Raw genomic sequence first — 13,843 nt, 5'->3', positions numbered from 1 at the left:
GTAGAAATCTGAGATATATCTTCCACTCTGCTGTACAATTGGCTGTGGATTATGGACATAGTTAGAGCTGTCCAAATTCAATGTCATCGGAGCGAACAACTTCGTTCAGATTGGATGTCTAGCTGGAGTCTAAGACTAGGTCTAATGACGTACTCAGTACAGAAAAACCTACATTGCAGGTAGATATATATCTATATATTTATCCTCCGATCTCAGAACAATTTCAATCCAATAGGAGCGTGGATTTACTGTCTGGATCGGAGAGGTGATGGGAAGTGTGGTGACTCTCGCTTTCCTAATCTTGATCCGGGGAAAACGTGCGGATGGGAGTCCCAGTCAGGGAAATGACTTTTTTCTTTTTCTACACATAGAGCCTATACTGTCTCTCTTCTCTTCCATCTGGAGTCGTTTTCGATCCGTCCTTTCGCCGAGATATCTCGCTGAATTATAGAAGGATAAGCGTTGTCACGCAACTTTAGAATCGATGCTCTGTCGCTATAACTATCCCTTGAACGACCAAAAGTAATTGCAAATAAGAAATATATCTCTCTCTTCTGAATAAACATAAAAAGGGGCTAGAATATATCTATCTCTCTGACGGGACTATACAAGTGTTAGAACGTTACTTTTTACATGCATACGATAACTGCTACTTTTCGGATATCGTAATAATATACCTGTAGAATATTTCCTAAAGTAGTTTTGAATATTTTTTTTTTGTGAATAAAAACGAACGACTTGCAAAATTTTACAGTAGAAATAAATAATAGTGTCGTTTATTTATTTTAAAACACTACAATTAATTATCAATAGACAAAAATAATATTTAAAGTAATTATATGAAGGCGATAATTTATTTTTAGTAGTAAAAATAATAAAAATTAAGTATTCATTAAAGTTAAACGGATATAGCAATTCGTTTATTCTGCTCGGTTTTATTTCCTTTTGTTCAATTAATTGCACCCTTTTCTTCGTGCAATGACGTCACGTTTCGCTTAGCCAATCGTAATCGCTAACAGTTGCCAGTTTTTCCACTACATCTGACATCTATCTACATCTGTTGCGGGAACCTACAGATCGATAGCATAGCGACAGTATAGCCCTAGTGGAGAAAGGGTCTGGCAATGCGCCAAATACCCTTTCTTCCCTGATAGAAGCTTAGGTAACTGTATTGTCATTGAAGGTTTTTAGCCACCAAATCTCATTAAGTTGACTGGATTCAATTATATCAGTATATTGTCCACTAGATTCTCAGATATTTACGTACACTAAATATCGATAACTTATCTTGTTTACTAATAGTTAATCATACTAAATTAAAAATTTAAAGAATAAATTTGTATTTTTTAATTAATTTACGAAATATAAATAAACTTTAAAAATTGGAATGTTTTTTTATTTAATAAGCAAACATTCGAGTATAAATCTTAATTCGTGTGCTGCATATCTTATTATAGTTTATAATTTGAATGTTTGCTTACTTACAAATCAACCACTTGGCTATTTCATAAACTAATTATTATATTAAGATATATTTTTACACGAAATGTGTTAAACTGGGATAAAATATGTATAAGAGTGTAGTTTAAACATATATCTTTTCTTCTTTAAATCGTACATGTATACAAACTTACATATATAGGCCTATCTATGTATTGAAATATAATTGTAAATAAATATATTAAATTAAATAGCTAAAATTAAAATTTTGTCATGTCATTTGTAGTCATTCTAGTCAACGGTTGAACTTTCTATTTTATAAGATTTAATATAAAATAACACATATTGCTATATACTGCATGTATTGTACTACACATAAGCCTACATATAAATACATATACATATAAAGGATGAGTATAAAGTCCTCGTATCATTTTAAATTTTAATAAATTTGAATGTGTACATGCTATAAATACACTGTAAACAGTACATAAAAGTTTAATTTATATTTTTTTTTACTTATTAGTGTTGTTATTTTACTGTTAATTAATTTTAAATTTGTTTTCAGATCTTTTAATCGATTTAGAATGGCGAAAGTAAAAACAATCAATTATGTGATATGCTTTTCAGAATTTAATTCCAGCTATGAGCTACAGTAAATCTTTAATCGTTTTTATATACTGCTTACAAAATATTTCTATCATATGTAAATCTCAAGTTATCGAAGTTTAAATTGCACAAGAACTTTATAATTATCTTTATGTGTAAGTATATATTTTTCTTTGCTGATAAAGAAAATATTAATAATAAAGAACAATATTATTCAAACGTTTTACCATATTCTATAATTTAATATTTCTGTCTTCATCAACAGAAAATTTTTTTCAATAGGATTATAAACTTAATTGTAAACTAAGACAAGCATTTAAGGAATTTAAATAGTTTATTTTAAAATTCTATCCTTTAATTACTATCGCATTTGATCTTATACATTTCTGAACAACTAATATTTTTATTACTGAATATTTAATTTGTATTATTTGATAAATGTAACTAATTATATCTATCACAATTACACTAATATAACATTCGTTTTGCTTTGTTCTTATTTTCAGAAAATATATCTTATTCTTTTTCGCATCATAAAAATGCATTTTTTTCGTATTTATCGCTACAAAATAACATAAAAATGTGTACGAATTAAATTTTAAAATAATTTATAACAAGCGTAAATTTGTGTAACAAGCAGATTGATAAATTATTCGATGTATTTTCATTTATATTTTAAAACCTATCTTTTAGAAAGAAACTAGCGCTTCATATAGAAAACCGTAACAAAAAGTTTAAATATTTATGAGATTTTGATATTTCAGATCACAATAGCTAGCAGAATATATACTTCTAAGTATATCTTATTCTTATATTTTAATATTAATTTAAATTTTATATTCTCTAGAAAATGTCATATTTTATGAAATATGGATTTGCTATAATATATTAAAAAGTTCTCGAAGTTATATAGGAACTAATATGAACAAATATTACCATTATAAAACAGTGCGTGATATCCATTTGCATGTCCATTCGAGTTGTAGAATAAGGAAAGATTCTCATTTATCAAATAAAATTGGAAAAGACAACACGCGAATTTTGACTAAACTAAGCGCAATAATCGAAACAAATTCATGCTATTATAAAATATCGATTGTAAAGTCATGTAAGTTGCTTTTAAAAAATATATAGAAATTCTATAAATATAATAAATGAATAAGTTAGATTTATGAATTAAATATATAGTATATAAAAAAGAATTATTTACTTTATTAATTTGTGTAAAAAAATGTTTAATTTATAAAATATTTTCTTTTATATTATCATAAAAGTTAAATACTTTTACTTTTTGTTTAAAGTTCAAATTTGGTTCATCGATTTATGAGATTTAATTTTACTTCGACCTACGTAAAAATCGAATGCGAGTAATGTCGTTTATTTGTTAACGTGATAAATTTTAAAGTTTTGGCGTCTTTCGACCTACGAAAAAAAATTATATCTAACGGGAGAATCTGTAAATTTATCATTCACATTTTCATGAAAATATGATGAATATTTTCCTTTTTATTCATAGATAAATATAAAAATATAACGTCAACGATTTATTAAAGAATTAACATAAATTAATGATGTTTTTCCAGTTAAATATATAATTTTATATTTATTTAATAATAGATATATATATGTATAAATCACACCAAAAATAAATAAATAAAAGATGACAAAATAATTCATAAATTTTATAATAAAATATATCATGAAGTTCTCAAATATTTTGATTTTAATAAATTATTTCTCATTTAAATTTATTATATATCCTTTATAAAAAATGCTTTTTAAAAGTTTCAAAGAAATGAATGTTTTAAATCCCAGGCTTATTTATGAATAATTAATAAAATGCACTCCTAAATTTTAATATTTTCATGTTATTCTAATTACTGGTTAATGGTTACGTGAGGGTAGTCAATATTTAGTAATTATTAAACGTTATTCACTTGTATGAATAGTAAATTATCAACGTTATACTTAATTTTCTCATAGATTCACATATGTTTAACGTAACAATTAATTAAATATACGCAATATATTAATTTACACATATATAATTGAACAAAGACAAACGTCAAATACGTAATTATTACAAGAGTTTATGATTGTTTTATAAATAAATAATTTATTTTTTTTTTATAAAATGCAATAATCTATATAGAAAATATAAGAATAAGGTTTATCTTTTATCTATTGGTATTAAATTTATTACTTATCCTTTGTCAAAGTTAACTGTAGACAGGGGCTACTTTTGTAATAATTTATATAAAATTTATCATTATCCGTATCAGTATAAATCTAACGTTTGCGGATGTAAAACTTTATTAAATAAAAATTATCGTAAATATATTTTATAAAATAGAACAAACAATAAATGTCTTCATAATAAGCCGTTTTTACACACTTAAAGAATAATAGTTTCTACAGAGGATTTGACCTGTTATTGGAAGCTATTTCGCCTCCATAATATACAAAACCAGCAAAAAATTTCGTATAGACAATTATTGTTTATTTTATTCTATTATTATCAGCCTTCTACTTTACTAACAATTTTCATGTTTGTTGTATTTTTGAAAATTTTATTGTTTAATATGTTATGTTTTTCTTAAAGCATACGATAAATATTCTTCTTTTATTTCTAAAATAATATCTCTATGTTTCTAATGAGGAAGAATATTTTAATCAATTGTTTTGCTTCTTAGACTATTTTGGAAATAAAATATATTTAGATCGATAACAAAAATAATAAAGTTTAAATCGTCAAAATGAATATTTTAAAGTTAATAATTAAAAAAATTAAATAGTATAACGAATATAAGAGAATAAACTGTATTAAAATAGAAATAATATAAGTAAAGTAAGAAACTAAAGTTCAAAATTTAGAAAACAATGTAATTTTTTTCCATTAATTTAGGTATTATTTATGAAAAGAACGAGTTTATATTTCAAATATTTTATTTCTCATATAATTATAATTTAATTTATGTTTCTCATCATTCCAGATAATCATAAAAAGATTTAAAGTTGTAACAAAATAAAATTAAAAAAAAAAACATTTAAAGAATTACCAACTCGTGTCTACCTGAATATTTTAAGAGGAAGAACGGAAAATCTAATTAATCAAATAAAATTATTTTATTACTTTCCTGTATTTATTCAAGTTTGTTGGTGGAATATGGTTAGTTTTAAATTTCATAACGCGTTAATATTTTTTTTTTAATTTCTCCAATAGGATCTTTGTCAATGAAATTTTCTTTATGAAAGAAAGGAAAATTAGAAAAATTTGATTTGATTGTAATGAAGAAAAAATGAGGGCTGTAACAAGGGAAAGAAGTAGTCACTTTTACTTCTGATGTCACGTTGTCTAGAAATCAGGTTCTCATCTCACTTGGATGAAGACTATTAAATTAGTCGACATTGCATTTTCCTGCTTCCATTTTATACTAGATTCTTGTAATGAGACTACTAAGTGATATTGTATTCCTATCTTCTTAAGATAAAAACTCTTTTTCTAACTTCCGCTATCCGAAGACGAATTCTTATAATTAGAACAAATTTTGTAAATTTAATGAAAAATAGCTTCGCAACAAACGAAAGAAAGATGCAATTAAGTAAATATAAAAGCAAAAAGAAATAAAGGAAAAAAAAGTGAGGTTTTTAAAACATTGCAACATTTTTATTTCAATATTCTTTATTTCCAATTCTTAAAAATAATATAATAATAAAAAAGATAGCGGAAATTCTTTTTTAACCAATGAAATATATTTATATAAGAAATTTAATTAAAATTTTCTACATTATAATCCAAAAATAATCCAAAAATTGTTTTTCTTTATTCACTTCAAATAAAATTATTAGTAGATTTTTCTTTTGACAGTCAATGAACATAAAATTATTATTTAGGAGAAAAAAATTCATTAAAAATAATAAAAATATATCATATTTAAAAAGCGAAATTACTTCTTTCTTTTTCTTTTTAGATATTATAAGAAATTTTATCAAACTAAAAATTTTTTAAAATAAAAACTAATTTTTTTTAATGCTGTTTGCAAGAAGTTTATTTTATATTTTTCATCTTAAAACATTTATTTATTTCCTAAAAGCATTAAAACATTGGATTTCTTCAAGCAGTTTATTTACAGATAAAAAATTGATTGATTAAAAAAGTAAGTTTAATATTTAAAAATCGCATTTTGTTATTCAATTAAAATACTTTCAAAAATTAATTTTTGTCAAAAAATTCTATTCTTATCACTTATTATAATTGAGAATCTTGACTTAAAATATATAAATTGTTTGTTGAGATATTTTATAATAAAAAAATTATTAAGATTATTAAACTGTATTTAATTTTATGTGTATAATTATTAAGGATATTATTTTTGAAATTTTAATTTTATATTTAAAAAAAATAGATTTAAAATTAAAGATTATTTGTGAAGAAATTAATTTTGATTTAAAGTTTAATTTATTAAAATCAAGATTATTTATTAAATTATTTTATGTATATGTTTTATAATATAATGTTCGTGTTAAATTTAACTATGTAATGGTTTTTTAAAATAGAAATTTGATAAAAATCTATAACAGGAATTGATAAACAAAAATATTAAATTAAGAATAACATTTAAAATTAAATTTAACTTTAATTTATTTTCACTTAAGCATTAATTATATGAAGCATTATATAATAATAAAAGTTGACAGACACTTATAGTAGACATTTTCAGTTTAAAACGATCTTTAATAAATTCTTTAAGGGAAGTAAATAAGAACTAATTAACTGAAAAATCTCTAAAATCAGGGGAAAAAAGTAATAAAGATTACGAGATATAATTAAATTATAAATTGATTTGTTATTAAGATAATTATTCAATCTATAATTATCTCGTAGGAGGGACGTTACTTAATTTTTAAAGTAATTAAATGATTTAAAACACTTTTTTAATGTATTTACTTAAAAATAATAATCACTTTAAACTGTTTAGAAGATAAAACTTACGAAAATTTATAGCTGATTTGTCATCAGTTATATCAAGAAAAATTTTGTTGCCAGTTTTTTTCGTTTGGATCAATGTATTTCGAGTAGAAATCTGAGATATATCTTCCACTCTGCTGTACAATTGGCTGTGGATTATGGACATAGTTAGAGCTGTCCAAATTCAATGTCATCGGAGCGAACAACTTCGTTCAGATTGGATGTCTAGCTGGAGTCTAAGACTAGGTCTAATGACGTACTCAGTACAGAAAAACCTACATTGCAGGTAGATATATATCTATATANATTACTGCCTCTTCGTGTTTAGGTTTTAATGAATTTATATATATGTGTGTGTAGATTTATATAATATATATACAAATAATATACATTATAATAAATTTTTTTTAAAAAACAGCGTTTTTCAAAACTTTATATAGGCTTATATCAAAAAAATCCCGTATTTTACTCACTCAAACAGGATGTATTCAATGACTACTAATTTGTAATCTTCAGTCAGGAAGTTCAATATTAGCAATGATGTCGTTCAAATATATGATAGGCCCTATATATAAGGTTGCAATTTTAGATAAAAATCTTGCTTTACTTAGCTACAGATATAATAATTTTTTAAACAACAATTAAATTTAAATTTATGTTTTCGAAGTTTTAACGTGTTACGAATATATTTTGATATTAGTTCTCGTAATTACAATCAATATAATGTCATAAANAATTTAAAAGCAGAGAACATTTTACTTGATAAAATTTGAAGAAAATGTTTACTTTTATACATATGCTGCACTTCTTTGAATATACATTACTTAAAAGTTGTCTAAAATAATATATATGTGAATTGTGATGTACTGTAACTGTAAATGTTTACTTTGAAAATATATTTGATTAACATGATATATTTAATAACACTCTATAAAAAATGAAAGAAATTCTATGTTGTTGCTTGTGATAAATCGTCGAGTTAAGTTATTGACAGAAAATAAAGCTAGAGAAACGTAATGGGCAAACAAAGATAAGAAGCCAAAATAAAAAAACTTAATAGTAAATAAATAATGGGTCTAAGTTCATAATTATATCTGAAGTCATTAGAAGTTGTAAGTTTACTATAGATATGGAGTTAATGCATTTTATACGAGAAGAAACGAATTATTTACATGTTTAATATAAAAATAAAAATTAAAAAAAATTGCATATAATGTTTAAGTTTATTTCAATTTATTATTTTTAAATATTTCACCAGTAATATTAAATATTTATTTTTGATTTCGCTTTTATCGTATTTTTTCATTATCCGATACATCTTTTGACAGAATTTTCAATGTTTTAAATATTAATATTTTGTGTCACAGCTTCAGATCTATTAAAATGTTTAGTATTGGAATTAATAAAAGTAATTTTTCATCTTTAATTATTGCGACCAACATACCAATGAAGGTTTTTTCAGCTATGAAAGTATCAATCATTTTCTTATTAATCATTCAACATAACAATTACATATAGTAATAAAATATTAATTTCATGAGATTCAACACTTTTCTATTCATTTTTTAATAAATATTTCATTTATGTAATTTTAATATAGTTTTTAATCAATAAACGTATTGTTTAAACATAATTTCTTTTATCTTTTCGATCGTTTTAGTTATTAGGAAATACATTAAATAAAAATGTTTAAAAAATAAAATATTTCTCAAATTAAATTTAGAGTATTAAAGAAAATCCGGACTTTATAAGAATGGTAGCATTTCTTTAGTCCATATCTTGAGATATTTTCTCTTTACTGTCCACTGCACAGAATCTAACACCAGTAATGCCTAGACGGTGTACCTTCTATACCATTTTATTGTCCGTTGCCTCATGTCGCTGATTGGGGGAAAGAGGGGTTAGCCAGATAGAGATTGAACCAATCCTCGTGAGTCGAGCCAAGTCTCAAGATATTTCTTTTCTTTGGCCGTGTGGTTGTAGTGTGTCCCGCCAGAGGGTGTTTGTCTTAGCGTTAGCTTGGGTAAACTGTTCTGTTCTTTATTGTTCCCACGTACGTTGAACACAGTGACTTCTGTGATAGGACAGAAAACTACACTATAGTATACCACTGGTAAAGTTGGATTTTAGATTCTCTTCCAGTGCTACTAGAATTTAATGTTTTTGTACAAAGAGTCCGGAAGCACTTCAACAAAATACAATGTAGTTTGGTACCTCTAAAGTTAAGGGTGGCTTTCTGTAAATGGATGGAATGCACCAGTAACTTTTTCTTCTTTTTTTTCTTTTTGCAACCAAACACTCTCTTGGCGGTTTATAAAATCTAAATAATTTTATGCGTTTTACATTTCTCCCAATTCTCAGTATATAAAGTATACCTACAATATATATTATGGATTTTATCTTAATTTGTGATATTAGAAATAAATTACTTTTACGGAGAAAGTATATTTATCTAAATCAAGATAACCTTTATAAAATTTAAAAGAAGATGAAAGTAATGCAGAATATGTGAAAATGATGTCGAAAACTTCTCGTTAAAATTATTAACAATGTTAAGATTGTTAACATACAACAATATTGTAACGACGGATATTGTTACAGGTGTAATCAATAGGATATCGATAAATCCCATTTGTTACTATCGTCACAAAAATACAATCACGTAGTTTGTTGTTATTCATGTCGCGCTAGTAAATGGTCGGATCAGAGGACAATTACTGTGCATGGTACAGAATGGAAACGTTGTCCAACTACATGCATTGCGTATTGATTGCGCCTTCCAACGCATTCAACACCCAGCTGAACTTAAGTAAATAGTAATTTTAAGTAAAAATTAAATGTATGTTATCCCTACTGCATTTAGCATTAGAAAAATGGGAAATTAATGATTTAAATTTATGTTTAAATGAATTACAATTAAATATGCAGAATTTATTTTCACTTTTAATAACGAAAGGATATTAGAATGGATTTTTAATTATTTTAATTCTTAAGTGAATCTTACATGATCATTTTCGTGATAGCTTTACGATTAAACTTTCTATGACTTTATTCGATACTTTAAATACCACGCTCGTAATTTATATTTTTAATTATTTTCCATAAAATTTCTAATTACGAAAACTTCATAATGTATATTTAAACGTGTATATGTAAAAGATTTAAACGCTCAGATTTATTTACAATTTAATAGCAACAAGAACAATCACAGACTTTCTCGTTTAATGCAAGACGATTTGAGTTTAAGTAACGTTCAGCGATAAGTAGCTTTTATTAAAAATTATATAAATAGGCTTTGTTAAATTCTTTATTAATTTATTTTAAATAATAAAGGTAATCTCATTAAAATTGAATAATTCTGTGTTGCGTGTTAAAAATATTGACAGTTACTTGTTACTATTATTATTATTTTATGCTATTTTTTCTCCATTATTCTTCACACGTAATGTTGTATGTTATATACAATAAAACATATTCAGTTATATTAATGAAGTATGTTAATAAGGGTATTGCATCTGCGGTTCTTTTCGATGATTTCATTTTTCTTTCAATTCGTTTCTATCATCTGTAGTGCTACATTCACATAAAGTACGATTCATTATCGTTGTAGTGATCCAATAGAAAAACAGCGTGAGTCCTAAGTCACCCAGCAGATGCTAGGCATCCCGCTGAGAAGAGAAAAATGTCCTGGTAGTAATCATGAGACAACTCCACCTAGTAATGATTCCTGCAACGCAGTCCGGGATGGGTGCCGTAATGACAATACACTTAGTCAAGCGTGGATTGTGTATCTGCTGATGTATGTCAGTTTTGAAAGCCAATATTTTCTGATAGTGGCGTATACAAAACTGATTTAATTTTATCTCAGATTTTGGTCATAATGACCAGCAACGTATAAATCTTAATTCTGCTGATCGTCAAGAGAGTCGTTACTACTGCACTGGTGTCGTAAAACGTACTTTTTTCTCCGGCGAGAAAAGAAAACAGGAAAAAAATTCTAGATGGTCGTTTGGTCAATAGAATTGTTTGGCAGATTAACTAGAAAGGAGCCTTTGTCAATGGAAAAGAGGACATTTGCTCATTATGTGAGACAGAGAAGGAGATTATTGTCAGTCACACGCCTCAAATTCTTATGTGAGTTGTAAAACTTGTAGCTGGAAAAATTTCTGCTATACCAGATCATTTGATGTGAACTATACTGTCTAAGGTTATGTATCTCGTTTGGTAGAGACCATAAAACATGCTTCGGAAGCTCTAAGCTTGAATACAATAAAGAACTTGACTTGCTTACAAAGTTTTCCATCCACGTACTCAACTGAAATTTCGGTAATGGCTTTGTTTTGTAATGTTTAGAAAAATGATTCCAAATGTTCAATTTATGGATTTCTTCAGGATTGTGATACTGTTAAGGTAATTGAATATTCTGTAATTCCTAGAACAGTAACAATCGAATCTCGAAAACCAAAGAATCACACTTTTCTACAAACTATTTTCTTTTACCAACTTAGAAATAAATTATATTTAGAAATTTAAAATAAATAACTTATACTATCTAGCAAAATTATAAATGCATCATAAAAGTTAAAAATTAAATTAAAATAATTCAATTATGTTAAATTAACGTTAGGATATTTCGTAAAATATTTAAAACGAATATATAAATTATCACCTTATGGCTAAACCTGTTAAGGCTTTCTAGAAAATTCTTTATTGATTAATCGCTGTTTCTGAAACTTTTATATTCGACGAGACTTTTAGTACCAGAAATTCATTTTGAGAACTCCAAGAAAAGAATTCCGACATCGAGCAGTGAAATCCATGAAGAAATTTTGCTTTTTTTTTTTTTTCTCTCCCCTCTCATTTTTCTATTCTCTGCACATCATCATTACTCCAGAACTTATTTTTTTTCTTATCTTTTACAGATGGCATTTATTTCTTAACACTTCTTTACTATTTTGTTTACGAAGCTAGACAATGTTAGAAGCTTGACATCTAAACAGAAAGAAACCGATAACCAGTAATAAAAAGAAATCTAATGAGAAGTGGGATGTTTGTACTAAAGATATAACGTTCAACTTGTCAACTGTCAATATTTATAAAACTAATTTTAAAATCTTGTTTTCCTTTGTTTTGTTTCTAATGAGGTTGTTTATAAAATAAATCAATGGAAAACTTATAAAAAATTTCTTTTATATATATATATATACGTATGCTCGCTTGTGTGAGTGTGCTTGTTTTTTACTGCTCTTTTTTTTAGCTTTGAATTTTAGAATATCCTTTGAGAGTATATTCATTCAAAAAAGGAGCGAATGATCTTATACTAGAATTTTAAATCAGACATAAAATATAGTTATTCAGCCCATCTATCTGTCAAAAACATTTTTTAAAACTTAAAAATATTTTTCTGCTCAGTTTGTGTATATCATAAATTATGGTAAAGTTCTTCAAGCGTTTTTGATGTTACCTCAGATATATAGATATATATATATTTGAAGTTGTTCGCATTTCCAAAATAAGGAATGTTTCTCAGTTGTTAAGATATTGTGATTTTTGAAAGTTTTTTCAACTATTTCTATTTCCCAACTGTTGCCTCCGGAGACAACCGAACGAAACACAAAATGTTGTCTTTAAATTTCATTTCAAAAGTTCAATAAAATTTTACCGTATCAAAATTCTCTTCCAGTAAAAGAAACTAAATGTGGACAATTTTTTTAACTTATTAAAGGCCGTCTTTTTCACTTAAAAGTTATTTAATTTAATTTAAAAAAAGATGATAACTGTACAATTGAAAAGTGTAATTATTTTTACTAAAAATGTAATATTGTATAATATTATTATTTTATATAAAAATATTGAAAATATTTTATTTTATTACGAGATTTAAATAGTTTTAGTTATAGAAATAAAATATAAATTCAGTTTAATAAAAAGTGAAGTTTCGTTTTATAAAATTGCATCGTGAATGACAAGAAAATAAATCTCTTCAAAAAATCGTATTTAAAATGATAGAATTAATCAGAATTTTTAAACAAAATGCAAGTATATAGAATGATTACATCTTATTCTTCAGGGTACATTTGCCTCAACAGTTCTTCGAATTTTCTATCTCACTAGTTAGATAATTTTATCCCATTTCTCTCAGTTATTGAAGCATTCTGTTAATCTCTTAAAGATATTTTTCTTTTGGAAATAAAAGATAAAAATCTGAAAAGAAATAAACGAATAATAAGTTACGCACAATTTTTTCTTGGTTACTATAATCATCTTATCGTCAAAAAATAAAAAGTTATTATATTCGACATTTCCATCAATAGTAAAGTAAAGCATCTGCGTTGCCTTCCAACCCGTGCATCGAATGGTACAGTCGACGTGGAGTGAAGCGCCCCACACCAGCCGAGCAAGTGGTAGTCTTGTGTCAGAACACTGTCGTCACTAGAAGAGTTAGGAACTAGAAGAACGGAAGGAAGGTTATTCTGAGGATAAGGTGTTTACGGAAAAGTTGCAAGATAAAGAAAGATGAAGTATTGGTGATTCCAGCATCATGTTTTTGGAACGGCAAGTCACTACGATTCAGACCAAGATTACTGGTCGTTATTTGCTTAACTGTGCCATTGTTTTCCTTGTGGTCATCGTTACAAGTAAGTATCTTTTTTCCAAATACACAGCTTGTAATTTAATTTCGATTTCTTTTACAACTACCCTTTTTTTGATCAATGCCTTGGTCGTTTTCTTTAAGTTGTTTCCAAATAAGAATCTTAGCGGGATCGCACGTTACATCTTTAAAAATACAAATTTTTTACTCGCCGTAATTAAATGATACCGATT

General features: G+C 25.8%; 1 protein-coding gene across 1 annotated transcript in view; it reads left to right on the top strand.

The window, feature by feature from the left end:
• Positions 1 to 9,728: 9,728 nt before the first annotated feature.
• The window catches only part of LOC111630540, a 111,895-nt gene continuing 107,780 nt past the window's right edge, over positions 9,729 to 13,843 (top strand). The window contains exons 1-2 of the mRNA XM_023374685.1: positions 9,729 to 9,827; positions 13,333 to 13,656. Coding sequence (XP_023230453.1) covers positions 13,560 to 13,656 — 97 coding nt within the window. The 5' untranslated portion in view covers positions 9,729 to 9,827; positions 13,333 to 13,559. The remainder of the gene's footprint in view (positions 9,828 to 13,332; positions 13,657 to 13,843) is intronic.

This window comes from Centruroides sculpturatus, unplaced genomic scaffold, assembly GCF_000671375.1.
Source record: "Centruroides sculpturatus isolate CEXI.00-Female unplaced genomic scaffold, Cexi_2.0 scaffold126, whole genome shotgun sequence".
In the NCBI taxonomy this organism is placed as follows: Eukaryota; Metazoa; Arthropoda; class Arachnida; order Scorpiones; family Buthidae; genus Centruroides; species Centruroides sculpturatus.
Note: the sequence above shows the minus strand (reverse complement) of the source record. Positions and strands in the feature narration are given on the sequence as shown.